This window comes from Liolophura sinensis, chromosome 3 (assembly GCF_032854445.1).
Source record: "Liolophura sinensis isolate JHLJ2023 chromosome 3, CUHK_Ljap_v2, whole genome shotgun sequence".
NCBI classification, from domain to species: domain Eukaryota; kingdom Metazoa; phylum Mollusca; class Polyplacophora; order Chitonida; family Chitonidae; genus Liolophura; species Liolophura sinensis.
The window spans coordinates 12,565,212-12,591,126 of record NC_088297.1 but is presented as its reverse complement, the minus strand read 5'-3'; the positions used below and the strand labels follow the sequence as shown (position 1 = coordinate 12,591,126).

The 25,915-nt window shown below is 39.9% G+C and overlaps 1 protein-coding gene across 1 annotated transcript in view; it reads right to left on the bottom strand.

The window, feature by feature from the left end:
• The window catches only part of LOC135463729 (aquaporin AQPAe.a-like), a 55,848-nt gene extending 30,891 nt beyond the window's left edge, over positions 1–24,957 (bottom strand). The window contains exon 1 of the mRNA XM_064741139.1: positions 24,805–24,957. Within this exon, the coding sequence (XP_064597209.1) occupies positions 24,805–24,856 (52 nt within the window). The 5' untranslated portion in view covers positions 24,857–24,957. The remainder of the gene's footprint in view (positions 1–24,804) is intronic.
• Between the last annotated feature and the right edge of the window lie 958 nt (positions 24,958–25,915).

Sequence of the window (25,915 nt, the reverse complement as noted above, 5' to 3'; positions counted from 1 at the left end):
TTTATACGAGGTTTGAAACGATTACTGAAGGCTCCCTCAACTTTTAGCGGAATGATTTGCCCTGCGCTTTGCATGACAAGAGGAAATATAACAAATAGCGGGCGTTAACGCAATGCAGTGAATCTGGGACGCGAAAGTGTACAAAGACCACCATGGGTCGCTCGCTTTCTATTGTAGCCTATATGTATATAGTAATCCCAAGTGGACCAGGCACGTAAGAACCGGCTTTATTGTTGCGAGGTTGACCACAGTTTGCCCTACTTCACGCTACAGGCCCCAAATATAAAGCCGTATAGTTACATTCAAACACTCGACGATTTAACCCCACCGTGCTATTCAAAAAAGTAGGGTATATTCTGTATATAAATACACCGTGTTTATATTCCATATCTTAAATTTTAAAAAATGCTCAGTCACTGACACAGCTAATGAGATAAGCGATATACGGACAGTGGATTAGTCGGTACCATATTCTGTATACACGAATTAACCAAATATATTAATATCCAGTGTCTCTTTCTTTAGAATGTGAGCAGCACGGGCCATTGACCCAGAAGCCTCTCACCAATGCGGTCGCTGTGAGTTCTGGACCAGCTCATCCTGGCTTCCTCTCCGACCGTACATGGGAAAGTCTTGCAGCAACCTGCGGATGGTCGTGGGTTTCCCCCAAGTTCTGCCATTTTTCCCTCTCACCATAATCCTGGCCGCCATCGTGTTAGTGCAACGTTCTTGAGTACCACGTAAAACACCCGATCAAGTAAATAAATAATAAATTAGACAAACAGTTATATATTTAACAACACCCGGACATAGGTGATTTATTTGATTTATTTATTTGATTGGCGTTTTACGCCGTACTCAGGAATATTTCACTCATACGACGGCGGTAAGAATTATGATGGGAGGAAACCGGGCAGAGCCCGGGGTAAACCCACGACCATCTGCAGGTTGCTGGCCTGTCCACGTACAGCCGGAGAGGAAGACAGAATGAACTGGACGCACATTGATGAAGGAGACGAAATACTGACAAGTTGTAGTCATTATTTAATCAGCAGTTTGCAGTTCAACAACACATGTCCTAAATATTAAAGAATTGTGCACAAATAATATTTAATATATATAATTATGGGATAAACAGATATTTAATGAAACAAACGTTATACTGACAAGGCTTAGTAGGGATTTGATCGATTAAAGATATTGAAACTCACTGACAAATTTGGTAGCGAAATCCATCCCTGCAAGATTCACATTTTTCTCATGCAATATGTCTAGCCGGTATTGGTGTGTTTATCACGCCTCGAGCATCCTAACAGAATCCCGTGATATTAATTGAGCTGTACGCTGTCGCATTTTCGAGAAATATCAATACGAATCGGCGCATATCACGCTTTACTTTAATAGTACATTTACGAAAGTTCTCCTTGGGTGATCTCTGGTAGCAAGCGCCATCAAAATTACGATTTTTATCTACAGTGTAATTTATTCAACTGATCAAATTGGAAAATTATAATCACTTTCCATTGTTTTTTTTTTTAAATTTCCCATTTAACGGATGCCCATCAGTTATGTGTAATATACTTATCCACTGTATGGGAGTGTAGTAAGATGAAAAGCCTCCGCCGCCTGAAAGTTTTATTTGGCATTTTATATAAAACCCAGATTTAGTTTCGCCACACAAATAAATCTATGTGAATATTTTCTAAACCACATCACCGGATTTGTTGACGGGCCTTGCCACTTTTTATTGGCATCTATCCCCTATACATTTACAACGTTAACATACATGTGTCTTACTAGAACCCAGTTTTAGCTGACCCATATAAAACAAGATTAACCCAATTTGCAAGGAATACAGTAAATCCACGTCTCTTCTCAAATAACATACTGGCAAATAACCAATGGCTGTCGCTAGCTCTCGGCATTACCCCTAGAATTTGTTATGTATGTTCATGTGTGTAGGCTTGTAAACTTTTTTGATAGCCATTTTAATCGGATATTACACGCGTTTTTGGGTCGCACGTCTGATAGGTTTGATTTGTTTAAATAGAAATTTTTTTCAAGAAAATGAAATAAACAGATGCGCCATCACAAGGTGGAGACGCATGCGCATTTTCGCCCGCCATTACGAAGTACACCATCACCGTTAACAACAACAAGAGCAAAGATGTCCTCACATAGAACTGCACGTCTCAGTTAAAAAGTTTCTTTTGGTATACTCCATAATGAAATACTCCATAAGCCTACAGACAGATGAAACGTTGTGGTACGTCATTCTCATGGCATAAGCGGCCTTTAAGCCAGACATGACCAATGTTTTGCAGAGGAGAACGATTCAAATTTGCAATAATGTGTTTCCTGCTGGTATATACATGGATGTCGTATACCTGACACCTGACCAATCAGGTGCAGAGTAGAACGATTCAAATTTGCAATACTAGATACCATGCAGGTATATGCAAGTATGTCATATATCTCAAACGGTTTAGGGAATATCATAAATTTTCATTATTAAGTACTGTAATGTTCTGGCTTCCAGTTACTATCTTATTTGACGGCTGTATGATAAGAATCCAAATTATAGATCACAGGTGAAAAATGCTTAAAGTGCTTTAAGGAGCATTTATCCTGCAATGATTTATATGTTAGTATTTATTCCGCTATGATTTATATGTTATCATCCATCAAACACGAAAAACTACAATGATGTGTCTAGTCAGGTATATGTGTATATATGGGCCACTGGCACAACATTCACCTGACGAATACACAAATCAAATTTTCCCGTTAATCACAGGCATTTTGATAGACGTAGGTCTTGGCTATATAGGGTACATTTGTACAGGGTTTGGCCTGCTCTATATAGATTTATGGATTTATTTTCTTCTTTAGTTTGCGATCTACATTCCACTCATGAATATGACACCTTTATGTGCATCGCGCAGTTAGCTATGGGGCAAGACATAGCACCTCGGAGGACACCTGTCGCTTCGTGAGATAGGCCTATGTCTGACTTACATCTTGACTTCAACAGCCACAGCCATGAAATGGCCTTAATTTTAAGTATTTCTGGATTAATTGTGTTGATTTTGTTCATGTGAGCTTGCACCACTTCGTCGTGGATCTGCCGTGTTTTGTTTCCATCACTGAGTTGCAACTTGTATTAATATGTTCTTGTCATTGTCCAGGTGCGTCATTTTCCAGGTGCGCATAGCCATCCCGGAACTTTTTGAAACCCTGGGGCCAGGATGGTCCATTGTCCAGGTACGCATTGCCATCCCGGAACTTTACGCATGCTCATCCTTATAAATGCACCACCCACGAGTTCTAGGAGGCTTTACTTAAGAAGACCTTGGACAATTTGGGGAGCACCACTTAATAATAAGAAAAAAAATTGTTCTTTTATTTCAGGCCGAAAACATTTAGAACAAGAGTAAAAAAAAATAATGCATTATATTAGTTTTAACAGAATGTTCTGCCATTTTTTTGGCGCAGATTACAGAGTGTGCAACCAAATAACTACTATATCCTAGTCTTCTGTAAAGTCAGAACCCCGTCTTGCGCAGCAATTCACCCAAAGACATTACCCTGTGTATTAAAGACATTCCACCAGCACTACAGTTATACTTGCGATTCATAAGCCACCCGAACGAATCGTTGTAGATAGTTTTCAACCTGTTGAAACTACTCTGAGCGTATACATCCTATATGGGGCAGAAATACACATTTGGAGAGTATGTGCCAAATTTTATTTTTATTACCATAGGATATCATGCAGGTATATCATGCAGAGCTTTCTATGTTGCTCATTCATGTCATTGTTGTCACTGAGGCTGAGTGTAAGACGGGAATGGGGAATCTTTGTAGCTTTTTGATGTTACCCACTAACGTTTTTTGACTGTTGTATAAAACATTAAGAGAGATAGAATACTCCGAAGAAATGTCTAGTAAGCATTGCAGAGACTTTGTAGATGGACTTTGCAGGTTGCTGCCAGACCTTTCCACGTACGGCCGGAGAGGAAGCCAGCATGAGCTGGACTTTAACTCACAGCGACCGCTCTGCAATATTGCATCCAACACTAGCTTTAGTTAGTGAAACATCAAGGTCGTGCAAGTAAATTGTAAACAAAGAGGAAGACAATATTCCACCTTGGCGCACCCCACTGGATACGGAAAATTGCTCACACATCGATGAACCCCATTTAACAGGAACCAATTGCACATGAAACCAAGTACAAAGCAAATAAACAATGAACAAGGGCACATCACAGAAAATAAGCTTATGAAGGAGTGTTCAATAATCAACCTTGTCACATGCTCTGCTGGCGTCCATCATTAAGCATCCATAAACTTGACTACTACCATTATTGGTATAGTAATTGAAAGTACCCCTTTAAACAGATAAATACACTAGTCGATGGAGTGATCCCGTTTTATAACCAAATTGTAGGTCTCATTTGTACAGACTCATTAAACATCGATGCAATATAATACGTTCAATATGTTTAGACAATCGCAATGGGCCTGCACCTTAAGGTTATGTATGCGCATATCGTACAATTTGGACCGTGATTTGCATCCGAACTGAAGAATAAAGGAGAAGAGAACTGATGGGAGAACGCACTGTCACACAGACATTTATGTTGTTAATAAATTATAAATTTCTGCACATCTATTTTGCAACTAGCTAAAATATATCAGAATTTTGTCTGTTCCAGATATAACTGTAAAACGTTTTGCCTAATGTTACTGACATGACTTCACTTCCACCAACCAAAGATGAAAGTGGAGTTCATGCCAGCTTGATTTTTGGACATGTTTTACAGAAAAGTGCAGACTACATGTGGTGGTATGGCATGGTACAACGTGAAAGTTAAGGGATATATATTTTAGAAGTTCAAAATAGCTCTCAAAGCGCTCGTGTAATCTTAAAGCTGAACAAGATGATAAAGATAAATATCTCAATGTTAATTTTCCTCATCAAACCTCATCAAACCTGACATTTGCATATAACCAGTTGTCCACAGTAGCAGGAAAAGAACGACGTCAATAAGTTACCAACACAGTCCGCATGACTTCTACATCTCTGTTTAAATCAAAACAAAAATCTGAACTCCTGCAACGGATGATTTTTCTGTTGTGTTCGCTCAGTAGCATATATAGATCATGCACATGCATTCGTTTTTGTTTCATATTTCCTTAAAGATAAGAAAAACAGTCATCGCTCATCTGTACTATATATTTTGCCATTACTGTCATTATTATTAATTAATAACAGCGTTGGGATGGAACAAGCTATGTGGAGCTTTATTCCCGCCAATATTGTCCTATATCGGTACACCTCTGTGTGATGTATGTGGTATATTGGTGAATAAACAAATCAATCAATCAAAAACAAAACAACCGTAGTTAGGCACGAAGTAGCACAACCACAGACAGAATGTGGATCGTCGTCACAGTGTGTGCGATGATATAATCTGAGTTAGTCAGAGCAGTTTTGAGTCACTTGACAAGCCACGGCTACTCTTTAATTTACCAGCCGGTTAAGAAACTGTAGGATGCTTGTTCGCCTGACAGCCGATCCATGAAGATCTAAAATAACCTTTGTATGTGGATGTAATTATTCCATACTGATATATCAAACCCTCAATACTAAAATGAGAGCCCTTTAAAAACTGTGTTATGTTGGTTCTTTAAGTCATCTGGATCCAGCTTGTCAGACATGGAAGGGCCCATCACTCCTAACAATACGTGGTCTAGATCGAGATTCGTCTTTTTTTTTTAAAAAAAATAAGCTCCACACACCAAAGCCGTATACATTTAGCAAACGGCTCTACATGTCAGTGCCATCGCTTCATCCCTCGAAATAGAATCGATAATTTAAAAAAATCTCCGTGCATATAATTGATGAATGGCTGCCGAGTCGTCTTTGTTTGGTACATAAATATAAGCGTCATGTTCGACATTCGTATACCATTCGTAAAGGGCGATCCAAGTCGATAATCGCAAGATCCATTTCCAAAACAACTTTTAACACTATCTCCCAAAAACAAAGGTATACAAATAGGGAATAAAGTCGGTAACACACAAGAGAGAAGTGGTCATCAGTGTTCAACGATGCCTGGCAGACAGTGGATATTCCAGGCGTGAATTCCATATCAAAGTTCAAATTCGTAGTCCATGAATGAGTTCCAGGTCAAATAACAATTAAACAAGGTATCTCAGTGGCGCCTTGATTGCAACTGTTTATAAAGGCATCATGCAGATGTAATAAGCATGGCTGCCTTTACAGCCCCTAGCCCCAGGCTTAGCGGTATTGGATACAGTTCGTGCACCTGTCCTGAACCCGGAGCATACACTTAATACACAGGGTTGTCTCCAAGGGTCTATGACAGATCAAAAGGGAAAGGGAACCATTAAAACAGTACTTTGTTTCCCCGTTTAGTTACGCCATGACACTAACCATCGTTTCTCTCTTTCATGTACGTGCCCCATGCATAATATTACCTCTGTAACGAGCGACAACCGTCTTGCAAGCAGCAACAACTCGTTCAATATATAGTGATACAGGCAAATGACCACATCAGAATTCATGTGAGGCGAAATCGTGCTTAACGTGCATCTTAGTTGACAGCTTGTATACGAATGTCTGTTTCGTCGCATAGAATTAGTATGAGATTTGAATGTATCAAAAACTCGTGTTCAGGTGTCAGTCCTATCATCGTTAAGAGAATTCATGTTGAGAGGCGGGGTTTCGCTTTGATCTTGGAATGTATCCACAGATCTGGTACAACTATAGAATTACTGTCGCCCGAGTCAATATTCTCACGAATCCCTGAAGCAGATTTTGATGTCGTCCTGTTAAGAAATTGAAAATCTATGCATCAGAGAGACAAACGTTGAAGGAGTAAACTATATACAGATAAAATGAAGTAATTATTTCCATATTTAAAATATTGCATAAAAATCAAATAACAAAATATAGTTACTTCAATTATTTATATATTCACTCAAATGATTGTTGCTTGAAGCTATATTCAAGATTTTATCACTTAATCGATGGCGGTCAATATAATGGGTCGAGAAAAAGAAGAAATGTCTGAGATAAACAGTAGACCTTTGGCAAGTGACTGACCTACATATAAACAGTTCGTCATCGAATATAACACTGTTCAAGTGGCCATATCAGCGTCGACGATCACTCACTGCTACCAAGCCCCAACGAACAGTGAAAGCGAAGGATGTCTGCCAATGTCCTTTACAATGCTAGTCTTGAACCTCCACTACACGTCCTAGATTGAGAGGCAAAGGCCTTAGCATCCGACTAAGACTTGCTCTCTAATATTCGCTCAAGGCGCTTCAAGACAAAGACACTGAACATTATGTATTAATGTTGAACTTCTTTGTATGGCGAAATCTTCCATAATTCGGACTATATTTATTTATTTATTTATGTGATTGGTGTTTTACGCCATACTCAAGAATATTTCACTTATACGACGACCGCCAACATTATAGTGGGAGGAAATTATTCTCGATTCAGAAGTTAAAACGGCTGAATTACTACTAAGTTGCCGATGCTGGCTCAGACATATATGTACGCTTTGGACAACATACGCAATCAGCGCATAACAAATAATTGGACAGATTCGCCCTGTGGAGTCAAATGACAGTGCACCTGAACGTATGCATCGAAACAGATATTGGTATACCATTTGTCAACCGATAAGGACGCTCGAGGTCAATAAATGCAGAGGCCAATTCCCAAAACGATCCATAACACCAACCACCAAAGAACTAAGACAAAGCATATAAAGTACGAAAATAGGACGAAAACATGCAAAGAGAAGCATCCAACAGTTTTCAGTGATGTTGGAAAGACGCAAAGTATTGAAACTGTTCATTGCAACTGTTGATATATGTAACGTGGCCATCTACTTCAACACGATGAATGTACCTCGCCCGGGTTACTACTTTAGGAGTGCTCAGCTAGTCTTTGAGATAGGAAGTGAGGGTCTCGACTCTCCCGGTCAAGGTCGCTCGACCAGCGAAGCTTCTGTTTTTCCGTTATTGACAAGCGATGTCGATTTACCCTTGATCTTTTATATACGAATATCTCTCACCGAGTTTAGATCTCTACAACGCATTCGCTGCGTTCAACAGCAGTACGTGACATGGCCTTGCATCTTAAGACAGGGCTAAATTCGCTCAGTGTTTGTTCTCAGCTGTTGAATGCATCTTAAGTTTCAGTGGAGTGTTAATGGGGGTTGGGCAGAGGGGGGTGGCGAGGTATGACAAGTGTTATCATACTGGACTTAACCTGAGATTTCATCTTACTATACGAAATTGTTGTGACCAGAAGAGTTGGTCTACAAGCAAAGCAGAAAACTTCAAGTTATATTTTATTTATATATTTATTTTATTGTTGATTACTGTCGTACTTTTTCACTCACATGTATACGATGACGGTTAGCTTTACGATGGAGAGGAAAACTCTCGCACTTTGCACACGACATTGAGGAAAGGCAAGGGGTCTTCAGTGAATGTTGGACGGTGCGAGCGGCCATATTAGAAGATCGTCTAGAGCTTATTGTACCCTAGGCCACAGGAGTAGTGAGTTCGCTGGTAGGAGTTTTACCTCGGTGAACAAAAGAGTGGACAGTTCGGGTAGTCATTGCAGAATAAGCTAAAAGCACGCATGCAGGCCATGTGCATTTTTGAAGTTATGCCGTCGTTTATAAATAGGTATAAAATAAAAGAAATGTTTAAATCCAAACGAAAAGAACGAAAGATAAAACAAAAATGTCGTTAGGCATGCACTCAAGAAAATATAAAAAAAATTTGTTCGATAAGCTAAATAAATGCATGTTTATACCACATTCTGATGCAATGAACCAGTAATGTAACCGCCACCGGGTAGCGTACAGAAATTTGCCGTTTGATGTAATCTATATTTTCGTGTAAAGATGTAATTATTATTATTATTCAACGTGTGTAGAAATAAAAAAAAAAACATACGTGTTATATAACAAACTGCATAATAGATATATGCATTGTTCAAGGCTTATTGCAGTGCTTGATAGAATACGCATCCTTTGGGTTTTACGTGGTAATACATTGCTTGCAATGACAGCTATCTTTGAGTTAAGTTTGTATATATTGCCCACTTTATGCCCTTATCAGTCAAGGGCCTCTGCCCAGCTTATGACACCTCTAACAATAGACTCCCAGTGGGCGATACTCGGTCCTACATCAAAGATGGCTGCCATTGCAAACCACCTGTTAACAATTTTTCAGTCATATGACGACAAGGGGTCATTAGGTGTGTGTACATATAATGTGTCTTCTCGTGTAAGACGAGCCCATGCCGCCAAAATGCCGGCGCGACTAAAGCATCATGCCAAGACACCAGACACTGACGTCGGGCCAACCATCCCTGTTGCCTTGCTCTAACCTCTCAGTGCTGAACTCCAGGCGAAGTAGCAACAAGTACCATTTTGAAAGTCTTTGGTAGTCCTGTTTCATCCTGGGTCTTCCGACTTCGAAAGTCTTAGAGCCTTTGTGTAGGTTAATGCTGTTTCGATAACAAACGGGACATTGCATGATGGAAACCTTGGACCTTTGGTAAATTGCTTTCAGAAGCGTACGATTGCGCATGTGCACACAAGCAGTCGCTTTCAGCATCACCATCAGTTACAAGTCGATCACAGGCCTGACACAACTACCACCGACGTTCGTCTGTCTGTCTTTCTGTATCTTTGTTACGCAACTCCCCCCCCCCCCCCCCCCGCCCTCCCCAAATCATTGCACGGCGTTTGCAAGCTGGCCCTCACAGTGATATTACATTATAACGAAATAATCATCACGTTGCACGGCGGGTGTTGCATTACTCGCGTGCATTTTTACATAACTTTGTGCAACAAAAAGTCGAACTTTCAAGAAACCGAATTCGATAAATGAATATATCACATGTGTACTGAATTCAACTCTGATTTAACTAAATTTCATCACGTGTAACATAATACAACTATTTTTGACTAATCATGTTTTGTGAACAATTTCGAAAATTTCCATCATTGACGCAGTATAGAATAACAATTTCGTACAAATATGAAGGGTCACATAAAATCCTGCATGATGGGCCTGGTTATCCCGCCGACACTTAGGCCTGTCATCTATTACACAAATAGTTTTGTCACGACCTAGCGGTAATTATTAATTTTCCCGACATGAGAAATTAAAAATCAGCTTATTTTCTTGGCATGGTATCTATGAATTAAAGAAAGAAAGAAAGATAAAAAGATTACTCATAGGGAGCAAATTTAATACTTAGTATAATGAATCCACGTAAAAACTATAAAGGGAAATTTCTTAAATTCTCCACATGAGAAAAAGTGTGTTTATTTTCATCGCATGCTATGCATGAGTATAAAAAAGAAAGATTACTTATAGGGAGCAAATTTAATACTTAGTGTAATTAATCCACGTAATAACCATGAGCGTAAAGTTATTAAATTCTCCACATGAGAGAAACAAAATCAGCTTATGTTCATTGTATGGTATCTATAAATAAATAAAAAAGTTATCACATGGATAATTTTATCCTATAGTATAAATCATGTATCTAACGGAAATCATTCCAACCCTTTTTACGGCATTTTGTATTTGATTATAAGACTAATAAGGCTTTCTTGCGTCGAAGCCTGGCAGGTAATCATGATAAGTGGGAGTTGCTGTGCCACGAATGAGGCGATTGTGATGAGGCCATTATCGGAGCACCCTGGAGATACGGATTTTAAGCCGGAGCCAAAGATTCACACTGTGCTGAAGACGTCAACTACGCAACCACGTGACCTTTCAATCTCGTGTCTGCCGGCAGCGCGTGTGCTCGGGGAAAAAACCGCATCTTGGATAGTGTGCCCTAATGGCTCACCTGTATAGCTGAGATGTTTATGTCATCAAAGAGTATGCCGCCAGGTGAGATGGCCTAACCTGCGAGTATTGATCGCACTTGTCTATGATGCAGGAGCATGTCTGAAAAACAACTTTTACGGGGAGCATGATCGGGAATGACAAAGATTGGTGACTATACAGTCTAGAGCCACAGATGTTCACATCCTCAAGAGCATACCTCACTCCCCCCTCCCCCTTAACACTCCCCCACCTTCTCTTAGAAACGCCGGTGAATAAACATAATTAGCAATCAAACAGAATACAGACTATGGACCTCTGCATACTGTGACGGCCTACAAGTACGTATATATCGGAACTCAGTAGCTAGGTTCTGCTGACGTCACTGATGAGGACTTCCAAGACAAGATGGAGATGGCGAGCTCAACTGACGAATCCATCAATAGTTAGAGCGTAGTTACCTATCTTATATATATCTGTACAGCATAAGTAACATAGTTTATTTCCAGCAACTCCTCTGCTCTAATGTCTGATGCACAGACAGAATATTAAAACATGGTTCTGTGCATATTTACTGCATAACGCTAATAAATTATCAGATCCTTTGTAAACTCCATATATATATATATATATATATATATATATATATATATATATATATATATATATATATATATATATATATATATATATATATATATATATATATATATATATATATATATATATTTGATTGGTGTTTTACGCCGCACTCAAGAATATTTCCCTTATACGACGGCGGCCAGCATCATGGTGGGGGGAAACCGGGCAGAGGAAAATCCCGGGGGAAACCCACGACCATCCGCAGGCTCAAATTAATTAGAAATGATCTTTCTACTGATGTTTGTTTCATTCTTAATGTTTTTTCTTTTTAACACAAAAAAGGGTAAAAAATGGTAGTCAAAAAGTGTAGCGTTAACACATGACCACAGTACATGTGTATATGTAAAACCGGAGCAGTTTTTCCGTGCTCATACATGCGTTAAGCCGTACTTTCTCTTCAGTTCAGTCTGTAGAGCGCTGGACTTCGGATCCGAGTGCAAGTCCTGGTATGACCCACACTATCAGTCCTCCATTTATTACACTAATGCTGTGACCAAACACAGTTCAAGAAGCGTGGGGATCTGGGCCTGTTAATGTGGGTGTGTCATGGAGGAGAGGAAGGATTAAGGTGGACAGGAGTGTAACGGCAGAAGTCTTCCAGTCCTGATTCTAGTGTGAATTTTCTATAGCTCACTACATGTACTCGACATGGTCTGTGCAGATACGAGTTCAAATCCTGGTGTGATTTTTTTTTTTGATTGGTGTTTTACGCCGTAGTCAAGAATATTTCACTTATACGACGGCGGCCAGCATTATGGTGGGTGGAAACCGGGCACAGCCCGGGGGAAACCCACGACCATCCGCAGGTTGCTGGAAGACCTTCCCACTTACGGCCAGAGAGGAAGCCAGCATGAGCTGGACTTGAACTCACAGCGACCGCATTGGTGAGAGGCTCCTGGGTCATTACGCTGCGCTAGCGCGCTAACCGACAGGAGGCCCCTCCTGGTGTGATCCACAAAGTAAAATGTGATAGAAGGGATTTGAAAGGTAATACTGAAGACAAAAACTCGGAGAGTTTAAATATTAGTGACATTGTCTTTGCAGTCCAAACATAAACACGTCTTAATTTAATATTATTTATTTATTTATTTATTTATTTATTTGATTGGTTTTCTACGCCGTGCTCAAGAATATTTCACTTATACGACGGCGGCCAGCATTGTGGTCGGAGGAAACCGGGCAGAGCCCGGGGGAAACCCACGACCATCCGCAGGGTACTGCAAGACCTTCCCACGTACGGCCAGAGAGGAAGCCAGCATGAGCTGGAGTTGAACTCACAGCGACCGCATTTATGAGAGGCTCGTGGGTCATTACGCTCCGCGCTAACCAACTGAACCACGGAGGCCCCGATCCACAAAGTAAATCCTCCATCCATTATACATATAGAGATAAAGCATTTATTCATTGACACGTGTGATAAAGTAACTACTTACATTTTACCGAGAGTGATTTTATACATGTCATAAACTATCGCAGCCGACCATTTCATCTATCGTTTATGACTATGGTTAAATTGATATTAAGCAGACTTTACATTGACAAGCTATATGTTATCTTAACAGTCTTAAGCTATGCTGCGTATGCCTCGTGAACAGAATAGTTCTACATCGTTTAAAACACAAATTTGCTTTCGATGTGCTATACCCATTTACAGTTTCGTATGACATCTTGCGTTGTTTTAATGTGCCTGTTTGTTACGTATGATGACAACATAGCATTTTGAGTAATTCTAGACCAGTGACGCCAAATACATTGTAATTCACAACTCCACATTTTATGCCTAAATTGGGGAGGGGGGGGGGGGCAAGTGTTGCTGCTATTAAAGACTTTACATCTGAAACACTTAGGATAAAACCCTAACTCAGGGAAACTGACAAGAGACCGTAATTCACCGGTTCGTGTGACCCATTGACTAACTATCACCCCGTCGTCGATACTCTAGTTTTCCTCTCTATTTTGTAAACTTTAATGTTTCACTGAATTATATTTACTGATATTTCCCACGTTATTGTAAAACAACAACATTAAAGAAGAGTCTCCTGTTTGTTCTGATTTTTTGCATGTCATCATCCTCATCTCGAAAGAAACACAGTTCTCTGGTTCTAATATGTTCTCGTGACCACATGGCCGAAATAACACCAACATGGCGTTTAATCCTAACATTTCAATCATTTATTCATCCTTCTTTTTTTATCCAACTCTCTCCACAAACTAAGGTTTCTACACCATAGGTTCTGCTCCAGGCTCCAACCTACAAATTAAGTAGGGTATGACAATATTTGTCTCGATCTATCTTGCTCCTCACTCCCTCGTTTTCGGCACACCCCTGCTTTTCACTCGTTCGTCAAACAGCTATTAAATAGATTAACCCGTAACCTAGAGGTTGTATTTTGTCACGGCTGGTCGAATTCGAAAATTCCAAAAAGTGAGCTCATCACGATCTATGTGAGGATTGCGGCCACAGATACATGTGTATGTCTACAGATGTGTACAGCCGTTCAGATAAATACACAGATACAGATTTATTTATTGTCAGTATGGTAAAGATATTCAAATATGGCCTCAGTGGCTATACTGGACCGACTCATTTGAACGCGGAAGAAAACAATAATACATTTAAAGTTGTGACCGTCAAGTTTATGAATTGAAGTAGAACATGTAGCAGACATATATACATGTATAACTGGGTCTTTTCTTTGTTTTCATTTTTTTTGTTTGTTTGTTTTTTGTTGTTTTTTTTGTTGGGGGGGGGGGGGATTTTTGTTTTTTTTCCAAACAAATACTTTGCGCATACCTTATTACCACGGTTGATTAACAACAAAAATTGCAAATTGAACATTCATACGTGTGCGTCGTTTTTACCCATTTTTAGATAAGTTTTTTTTAAGTCCTAGACCTAGACAGACCACCCCACAAGTTCACTCAGAAGTTGGTGACCGAGTTATTCTCGGCAGGTGTGATAAAATGTGAAGCCAGGTGTGACTAAATAAAGGTATGAGTTTACATCAGCAAAGAAAGACATCGCCTGCTCGTATATTCCGCTCGATCATGGTAAGCTATAAAAACGTGAAGGTTGGTCAGATCCGCCGAACAAAGGATAGAGATATGTGAATTAATATTTTGTATATACTCTCAACTATGTCGGTCAAAATGTCGTCAAAATGAAAGACGTGAACCGCAGGCAAACTACTTATCACATACAAAGAATTGCTACGTCAGGTATCTCTTGTAATAAGCAAAGTGATTTTGCAATTTTTGCTCATTAAAATGTATGTTTAGATTTATAGCTTTTTGGTATGAATGGCTTGACCTTCCAGGTAAAATTGCGTTGAATGGAACATGAAAGTCACAGATGTTGTGCTGAATGTGCCTAGTCTGTCCGAACCTATCGAGCTATCGATATTCCTATGATACCGATTCATCAACTTCTGATGAAAGATTATGGCATATGTTACTATACATGCCTTTATAGTATTTATAGTCTGTAAATACACAAAAGCAAATGGAAAAGATGTACAAAAATGCTGTAAAAAAGAGGCTATAAATCATTCAGTGCCAGTGTTACGAAGGCGTCATACCAGTGTAACTTTACAGAGATCCCTGAAGCCGGGGATCTTTACAAACGATTCAAAGTTTAATGACTTAATTAAATATAGGCCAACAACTAATGTGGAAAACAGCATAGGTTCAACAAAAATCTATTAAGAATGATTGATTTTGGCCGTTTTGTAGGTAGAAACTCAACTGACGATTTCACCGTTACCATGGCAACATATTAACCTGATATATTCATAAGTGAGAAGAGATACCAAAGGGCCGATTCCGTGAGGTCAAATTTTATGCTATATAATAAGCTATATAATAAATGGCTCAGAGCATAGAGAGTAAAACTAAAGTAGTAACGACAGTGTCATAGTTGGCAAATGATCACGCGTAACTTTTGAAAAACGGCCTCGTCAATTTACCTCATTTAACCTCTGTTCTTCCGCTTGCGAGGTGGACTTCGGATTCGGTAGAATGCACATCTTAGTTTGACATGTGTGCTAGAACACCGTACACTACTGTACTTGACGGTGCATGCTTTGAACAACAAACTTATGTAGGAGGCAAGGTTGACTGTAGCTTCAATTTGTTTATTTATTTATTTGATTGATGTTTTACGCCGCACTCAAGAATAGTTCACTTATATGACGGCGGCCAGCATTATGGTGGGAGGAAACCGGGCACAGCCCCGGGAAGGTTTGCACAGGTTTCTGCCAGACCTTCCCACGTACGGCCGGAGAGGAAGCCAGTATATGAGCTGGACTTGAACCCACAGCGACCGCATTGGTGGGAGGCTTCTGGGCCATTATGCTGCGCTAGCGCGCTAACCAACTGAGGCATGGAGGCCCAGACCGTGATTACAAAAGATACATGTATATGTAGCCGTGGTAGCCACAGTAGTACCATAGCTTTGCCTCATGATAGTTAGAACGACATGAATACGTCTAATAGGACACGTGTCATAGATTTCAGGTATCTTTACTGTAACATAACCATGCATGATAGCCACTTATGTAGCTTCTACATTCTCTCTCTTAAATCAGAGGGGAATTTTGCCACAACTTCACGAAGCACATCTGAACAATTCCCTACTTTCTCCTAACTTTTTCGACCTTTCAAAATATGTCGTGCTGGTCGAGTGAAGTTACCCAATGGGAAAGTACTTCCCATTGGTGTGGTGTTTATTTCCATGAAACCTGGCACGAGGACTTGAGATGTTAACCTATGTCATGCTTTTCAGAAGCCTTAAAGTTTTGCAATGTCATCGTTACAAAAACGTGGCTAGGCCATGTGCACTGAGAAAGTTCAAAAGTCAAACACGTGGTGCTACATTTATGTGGTCGTATAATGTTTGTCAAAGCTGCTACGAGAATGCAAATATTGCTGACTGGAATGACTTTGGCCTATCGGTAAAACAAAGGTAATTAGCTTAAATACACCTAATGGGATCAGCGCGAACACACATTTGCAAGGCGACTATATAAACTTTATTCTAAAGCTATGGCATGGTCATACTGTACACAGTCTACATAAAACAGCTCCTGGATTATCACTAAATTGTCCCGTGAATCATCACTGTTCGGACTTGGAAAACGTCAAATATTCAAATTCACTCACTCCCTTACCGTCAAATTTACACAATCGCTTAAGGTCAAATTCACACAATCGCTTATGGTCAGATCCACTCATTCGCTTATTGTCAAATTCATTCACTCGCTTATAGTCAAATTCATTCACTCGCTTATGGTCAAATCCACTTACTCGCTTATTGTCAAATTCTCTCACTCGCTTATTGTCAAATTCACTCACTGGCTTATAGTCAAATCCACTCACTCGCTTACTGTCAAATTCACTCAGTCGCTTATGGTCAAATTCACTCACTCGCTTATAGTCAAATTCACTCACTCGCTTATTGTCAAATTCTCTCACTCGCTTATTGTCAAATTCACTCACTCGCTTATAGTCAAATCCACTCACTCGCTTACTGTCAAATTCTCTCACTCCCTTACGGTCAAATTCACTCACTCGCTTACGGTCAAATTCACTCACTCGCTTATTGTCAAATTCATTCACTCGCTTATTGTCAAATTCACTCACTCGCTTATTGTCAAATTCATTCACTCGCTTATTGTCATATTCACACTCTCGCTTATGATGAAATTCACTCACTTGCTTATTGTCAAATGCACACACTCGCTTATTGTCAAATTCATTCACTCGCTTATAGTCAAATTCACTCACTCGCTTATGATCAGATTCACTCTCTTGCTTATTGTCAAATTCACTCACTGGCTTACAGTCAAATCCACTCACTCGCTTACTGTCAAATTCACTCAGTCGCTTGTGGTCAAATTCACTCACTCGCTTATTGTCAAATTCATTCACTGGCTTATAGTCGAATTCTTCTTCGTTGAATACACTTGTCCAAATTTACACCAGAAAGGGGTCAATATTCACATCAGTCGTAGACAGCACAACGAAGCTGACAGAATCTTGGTCTAAAAGACGATGAGAAGATGCACTTGTGTTGTAGCTTTAACAGCCATTCCTTGTCTCTCTCCGCGAAAATTGTTTTAAACCCTTTTAGAGCTTTATTAACTGTACATTTTCACATGAGTTCAACGTGTATGCCACAAATGCGCCACGGGAAAATAAGCAATCTCCGACAAACTGTCTTACGAGCATTGTCGATCGTTCATTGATATCGAGCCCTCGAAAACAGCTCAGGCGGAACAATGAAGTCGGCACGGCCCAGAACGTGGAAGAACAAATATCAAGTATCACACAACCCATTTATTGAAAGGACACAAGTTCGCATGAATATTGTCGAGTTGCCTTTCTCTGTGCATGCACGGCTAGTTATGTGGCACGCCCTGGATAACGATAAAAACTGGGCTCTCGAAATTTCACCCACAATAATTATGTTTAAGCAACAGGTGAGGTGGAAGGAAATTTATAGAGCTACGATTGACCTCTTACCAGCAAATACTCATATTCCATCGTGAAATGGGTTGTAAATTACAACTCGCTTAAAGTACATTGCTGCTATAAATCAAAACTTTCTGGCAACTTTTCAGCGCCACAGCATGTGCCTAGGATTCTAGTAGATTCAGGATCAATCCTGGGTCGGGTCAACCCAAGACTTAAAAAGAGGAAGATGAAATTTGCCTTCGGGAAGTCGTCTCAGTGGAGCAGCACTAGATAAAAAAAGCTCTGAGGACTCCTTTGTCGTCATATGACTGAAAATTTGTTAAATACAACGATAAATCCCGAGAACTCACTCAATCACTCCTATTTTTCTCGGCGTGCCTTCCCTCAATGACGTAAACAAGCCAACGTGAAATCGAAGTGACTGTTACCCCTAACATTTAATCACCAACTGACTCTGCATTCGCCGGCTTGTTCGCTTGAATACGAGACTTGCCTGTTCAACATGACTTATGCTAAGGGACATTTGTGATTTTACAGGAGCATTGCGAGTTTAACGAGAGCAAACAAGATATCTGTTCTATAATATTAAAAGATGAGACGATATTCTGTATAAGCGCCAGAGTTATCAATATCGGATATCTTTAATTAGATAAACTGTTCATCAATAACATTTGCTGAACCGTCAGTATAATGTCTTCTGTCATCAGTCTACGAACCTTTGGTCAACAAGGTCGCATGTTCGAATCCAGCTCTGGCTGGTTTGATTGCAGCCTTAGGTCTGTATTTTCTTCTTGAATCTGTTGAGGTTCGACCGTTTTAAATCCGACCTCTGTACAGTTTCCTTACGGCCAGTTTCACTTACGTCAAAATTTGTAATATGATTTGTTTTTCCTGAAGTGGGCTCCTGTTCTTTTTCCTCCATCCTTATAGCCAACCATGCTTATATAAGTGAAACATTTTTATTGTGGCACACTAAATGTTGAAGACTGCAGCATGAAGAGTGAAAGTAAGGGCTCTATTCTTACTCTTAAATAGTAGCAGCTAGAACTCCCCCTTATAGCACCGTGCATATGAATTAAAATGAATTCAGTAAAACAGAATGAATGATATTATTTGCAATTTTTAGGCGTCGCTGGTCTACATGGAATAGCTCAAAATGTTGTGTTGTCATAACATTAAATAAACAATTACTTCATAACTAGATATATGGACTAGGCCGTGGGGATTCCCCATCCACATGAAACCCTGTTTCCCCTACATACCATAATACCGGAGTGTTATGTAATCATTTAACTGCGCACGTGTATATCCATTGTATTCCATCCCCGGGCTGTGCTAGAATTCTGACCGCCTTCATACAAGAGAAATATTCTTGAGTAAATCAAATAAATAATGGCTGTGAGTTCAAGTCCAGCTCATGCTGGCTTCCTCTCCGGCCGTATGTGAGGAAGTCTGTCAGTAACCTGCAGATGGTCGTGGGTTTCCCCCGGGCCCTGCCCGGTTTCCACCCACCATAAAGCTGGCCGCCGTCGTATAAGTGAAATATTCTTGAGTACGGCGTAAAACATCAATCAAATAAATAAATAAATAAACCCATCACAGCGACTGTTGACAGACAAGATTTTTTCTGTTCCAATAATTTCTGCTCCCGCAAATGAGCTCAGGTGCCTAATAACAGTATTGAATGACTTTGCTTACGCGTTTAATCAATAAAACAATGCGTCAGTCTCGACGAGATGATGACAAACACTTACAAGTGCTAAGAACATAACTCCACAAAAGTGCGCCAGGCTCTTATCGTCCAGGCGACTCCATGAAATGCCTGGCCTATAATTTGTCATCTCACTCGTAAGCACTTAATGTCCTTGATTGGTAACACGAGAAGATCTACCGTTTAACTTCTTTGGCTTCTCAATGCTGTCCTATAATTGTAAGGTGATTTTAGTCATCTCACTCGTAAACACGTAATGTCCGGGATTGGTAGCACAATAAGATCCACCGTTAACTTCTTTGGCTTCTCACTGTTATATGGCTGCAATATGGCGTTGTGCCCTCATTCATATTTTGATTGGCTTCAAGTGGTAAATGTATATATGACAGGTTCGAATATTTCATTCACCAAATTTAGTCTCGTTTCTTTCAATACATGGTATATCTTGAACGAGAAGATTTATTTATTTATTTGTTTGCGTTTTACGTCGTACTCTAAAATATTTCACTTATTCGACAGCGGTCAGCGTTATGATGAAGGTAAAGACACGATCATTCGCAGGTTGCTGGCAGACCCTCCCACGTACGGCCGGAGAGGGAGCCAGGATAAGCTGGACTTGAAGTCACAGGGACCGCATTGGTGAAAGACAAGATGCGTTCTGTTCAAATAACTTTTGTAACAAACAACAACTTTGGATGACATAGCTTACGGGTTTAATCAATAAAAAATGCTTTGGTCTAGATTGCATGAATGTTGACAACCACGACTAAGTGTTACGAACCTACTTCCGCAAAACTCGACCGCTGTCCTCGTCCCGGAAACGCCATTAAATGGCTGGTCTATTGTTAAGGTACTTTAGCCATCTCACTGTTAAACACTTAATGCCTGTGATTGTTAACGCAACACGATACAATCAAGGAAATGTATTCTGTTATTGCAGCAGATTAATCGGTTAAACATAACACACGCATTCTATTAATTCAACACAAAGATTCTCTTAGACTAACAGGATATTATGTTGAATATGTTATAATAACCGAATTTATTCTAGTATCTCTCAGCCGACAGACTTCCTGTTAAAATTAATACATTAATTTTTTGAGTGCAACTTTTTTGGTTTTCTCACCAGTGCATGGCTTCATTATTGCCCACGTGGCGATAAGTCATGAGCATTCATCTATTATTTGGCTTCAGATGGTAAATACACATGACAGGTTCTAACATTTCATTCAACAAATTTAGTTTTGTTCGATTCATTACATGGTATATCTTGAACGCCCAAATTTATTTATTTGTTTGGCGTTTTATGCCGTACTCAAGCATATTTCTCTTATATTTGGGAAACCTGGCAGATCCCGGAGGAAACCAACGACCATTCTATTGACAAAGCTTCTCACACACGACCGGAGTGGAAGCCAGCACGATCTGGTTTGAACTCACACCTCTCGCGTTAGTGAGATGCTCCTGAGTCATTGCGCAGAGCTGGCTTCCTAACCACCTACCGGCCCGGATAGCACAGTTGGTAGAACGTCCGCTTCGGGACCGGTAGATCCAGGATCAATCCTTGATCGAGTCACACCTAAGACTTTAAAAGAGGAAGATGTAGCTTCCTCACTTGGCGTTCAGCATGAAGGGGATAGTGCAACGACTGGTTGACCCGTATCAGTATAATGGCTCGGGCGGGGCGACTTACTTGCCTTCGGTAAGTCGTCTCAATGAAGCAGCACTAAATAAAAGAGCGGTGGAAATCCGTCAAAGAGCGGTGGAAATTGGTCCTGCAACACGGAAGCACATTACACGTACATGCACCCTAAGGATTCCTTCGTCGTCATATGACTGAAAAATTGTTGAGTACGACGTTAAACCCCAAGCACTCACTCGCTCACTCCTAACCACCTCGGTCACATAGGACCCTGACATGTCAGTATTATACTCATGTCACTCTATATCTTAAACGGTCGGTTTGCCGCAGTAGTTCTCGTGATATTACGACAAAATGTCAACAAGTTTGCTCTAATCTGTTTCACCAGGTAAGCCATTAGGTGAAATGAGTATGTGTCAATACCGTATTGTGTTTCATTCTACTTCTAATATTCTTTTAAAAACGCGTAGCAAATTTGAAGGGATCTTCTTCTGTTGCACCTAACAGTTTGCTAATAAACACCATCGATGTACATTGTGTATGCTTCAGAATAAGTGTAATAAATTCATGCAAATATACCTGTCCCACCTCTGTACTTATGTTCTTACGACAGTATTTCAAGATGTTTAACAGTCGGTCAATTTTGGTGATTTGATACATGGTTCTATAAACATCTATAAACTGATACAATGTGATTATCGGCATAGCTGGCGAATAGTCAAACGTAACCAGTGAAATACGACATCTTTTAAGTGTCGATTTACCGTCAATGTTGTCTTCTAACCAGTTCATGTAAATGTATTAATAGTAAATTACACGCCCAGTAGCACGATGGATTCAGCAGAATTAGGTAAAAAACAAACTGCGGTTATGTTCATTGCAAATTTACTCGACGTCAGTGGTCTAGAAATACTCAAAACACGGTGTTGTCATCACATTTAACATACAATAGGATTAAAACAGGTCTACTTTCCTGTTACTCCGTTCAGAGCTAGGTTTTGTAAATTGTCACACCTAAGAGACTTACTACGCCATGCTTTTTAAAACTAAACTTGTATTGTACTGCTTTGATTACTGCAGTGAATATATTTTTTTTATAATTTTTGAATCCCTTACTGCTATATTACATTACATTTACGAGTTACACAAAAACAGATACCGTATGCGGTAAATATGCGTCTAAACACGCGATAATGATACTGTTATCTCCGTGCTTTTAAGTTTTGCAAACTGTATACATTTATTCTCTGCAACTGATACTGTGGCATTTCCGATGGAAATATGCTCTATAAAATACTATGCCATTATGCTCTGTGTACAATACAAAATGTACATAAGACACTGCTGTATTGCCCGTGGAATAGATTTTTACGTACAACCAAGAATCATGGACTATTTCTTACCTATTTACAATAACATTGAAAACTTCCTGTGCTATGTGTGTTGCCGATTTCTTGTTATACACAAAGTACCAGTCTGTGGAATGTGGATTACCAACCGTCTATGGCATGCATAGCGTTGGAGCCTGCAGGTGCAATTTGGAGTGCTAATCGCTCATGTTCATAGGGTTTCTGTTTACATTTGATACACTCTGGGATGTGCAAAACCTGTTTACATTTGATACACTACTGTTTTAGGCTCTGGAATGTGCAAGTCCTGTTTACGTTTGATACACTACTGTTTTAGGCTCTGGGATGTGCAAGTCTTGTTCACATTTGATACACTACTGTTTTAGGCTCTGGAATGTGCAAGTCCTGTTTACATTTGATACACCACTGTTTTAGGCTCTGGGATGTGCAAGTCTTGTTTACATTTGATACACCACTGTTTTAGGCTCTGGAATGTGCAAGTCCTGTTTACATTTGATACACCACTGTTTTAAGCTCTGAGATGTGCAAGTCTTGTTTACATTTGCCAAACTAGTGTTTCAGGCTCTGGGATGTGCAAGTTCTGTTTACATTTGATACACTACTGTTTTAGGCTCTGTTATGTGGAAATCCTGTTAACATTTGATACACTACTGTTTTAGGCTTTGGGATGTGCAAGTCTTGTTTACATTTGCCAAACTAGTGTTTCAGGCTCTGGGATGTGCAAGTTCTGTTTACATTTGATACACTACTGTTTTAGGCTCTGTTATGTGGAAATCCTGTTAACATTTGATACACTACTGTTTAGGCTTTGGGATGTGCAAGTCTTGTTTACATTTGATACACTACTGTTTTAGGCTCTGGGATGTGCGTGTTCTGTTTACATTTGATACACTACTGTTTTAGGCTCTGGGATGTGCAAGTCTTGTTTACATTTGATACACTACTGTTTTAGGCTCTGGGATGTGCAAGTCTTGTTTACATTTGATACACTACTGTTTTAGGCTCTGGGGTGTGCGTGTCCTGTTTACATTTGATACACTACTGTTTTAAGCTGTTGAATGTGCGGTTCCTACTGCACATGATGTTGTGTTGATACCATCTATGGACTGCGATACATCTTACATCTTCCATATTTTCTCTATGGTCATTAGACTAACTGGTTTGCTGCCACAAATCGTTGCACTATGCTTACCTGTTACCCACCACCAACCCCTCACCCCCCCCCCCCCTTATACTTATCACCATTTTCCCATGTTCCTTTCACCACTCTGAAGATAAATATCTTGGTCAGTACATTGTGTCGTCCCTAGTTGATTGCCGCGCATGTGAATATTCTAGTTACGCAATGTGTTCTCTGGCAATAATCCCACGTGACATCAAACGGACAAAAGATGTTGCAAACGATAGATGAAATACACAGCGACTAGAGATGTCTCTGCACTAAATTTCAATAGATAAATAACGAGGCTTGCAATACTGTTTATAGCTTGTTCATTTGTTTATTTGTTTATTTATTTATTTATTTATTTATTTATTCGATTGTTGTGTAAGGCCAAATTGTGACTATAGTAAAATTGTCTTATTGCCAGATACTTCCAAAACCTACAATTCTAGCAAACCGCTGCATAGCACAATATTGCATTACAATATGAACATTTGATACAACAAAACAGGATTGAATAAGCAGGAGTTAGTTCCGAATAATCGGTCTGATTATTTCCCTCTTGTCATTTCAGTTAATTCCATTTACTGAAAAATTCTAATAATACAGTGGCAGTAACTGATTTCAGAGTATTGGCTCTAACGCAGTTCCCGCGGTATTTGAAAACAGGCTACAATTACAGATTAAACTGTAAAAGAATGTGCTTTAAGCAAATTCTGTTTTTAAGTTGTAGATATTGCATTATATTAACAGTTTCTCAAAGTTTCAAAGCTTCCATGTGCACTACAGAAACACAACTGAACGTCAACGATACTACTCAATCGTGATCAAATTAACCACACACAGATTCGAACCCACTTCCGATGAATTTGGAAAACAGATGGTGACTTACCCGAACTATTGGCACTTGAGGTTCGGCAGCCAATCCTATCGTCGAAGCACATCCCACAAATACGAATAAAGTCGTTGCCAGAAATTCGGCCAAAGATGCTCTCCAGAATTCCACAGTTCTTAACTCTTTGAGCATGGAAGAACTGCCATTATCCCCTTGTCTATAGCGCTCCAGCTTTGCGGCCAGGTGGTGAAAATACGCATCCATGTTGGCACCGTATGGAACTTTGGACCTTCGCTACTGTTCAAAGTTAATGGTCTCCACAGACAATCTGTAGCAAAATGCACACGTCAGACGTTTAACAAACTCATTCACCAAAAGACACAATGCTTATTTTTATTATTTACCAAACACTGAAAAATTCTCTAAATCCGCCGCAGTTTGCCGTTAATCCGTTTTGGGTTTTTTTTTTTTTTTCCTTCTTTTCTAAACTATACGAGTGAATCTAAGCAGACCCGGACTAAAAGTGCAATATTTTCCTTGTAGTATAGCGCCAATGATGTTACACCGCGAAACCCGCCCGTCAAAGCGTGTCAATGCGATCACGTTGTCACTTCAAAACTCCACGGTATAAAAGCTTCTTAGCCACCGCTCCCCACGATTATGTGTAGGATTATTTACCTCTTTGGTCACGTGACAAGCTGTATATCCTAACTTTATCCAGGTCAACTCCTCTCCAGGGCGGCACACTTGTGGTAGCAGTTTATCGGCCAGAGTCACGTACAGGTGACAATGGAGAGTTTGGTGTGGAGAAAAGAGAGGGTGAGCCGTGCCGCCATTTATAATGTACACATATATACACATCCCTTTGTATAGCTTAAGTGTCTCCGTGACAAATACACTTCTCATGATGCATACGCAACAGTATGATGTGTAATAATTCACTCTCGGAAAGACCATCATGGAGTGTGTCGTATAAGTTGTAAAACTTCCCAGCCAATCCCCTTGATTATTTCTCAAAAAAAAGCCTATTTATTTGCTTATTTATTTTGTTTTATTTTGACTGATGTTTTACGCCGTACACAAGAATATTTCACTTATAGGACGGCGGCCAGCATTGTGGTGGGAAGAAACCGAGAGGAGCCCGGAGGAAACACACGACAATCCGCAG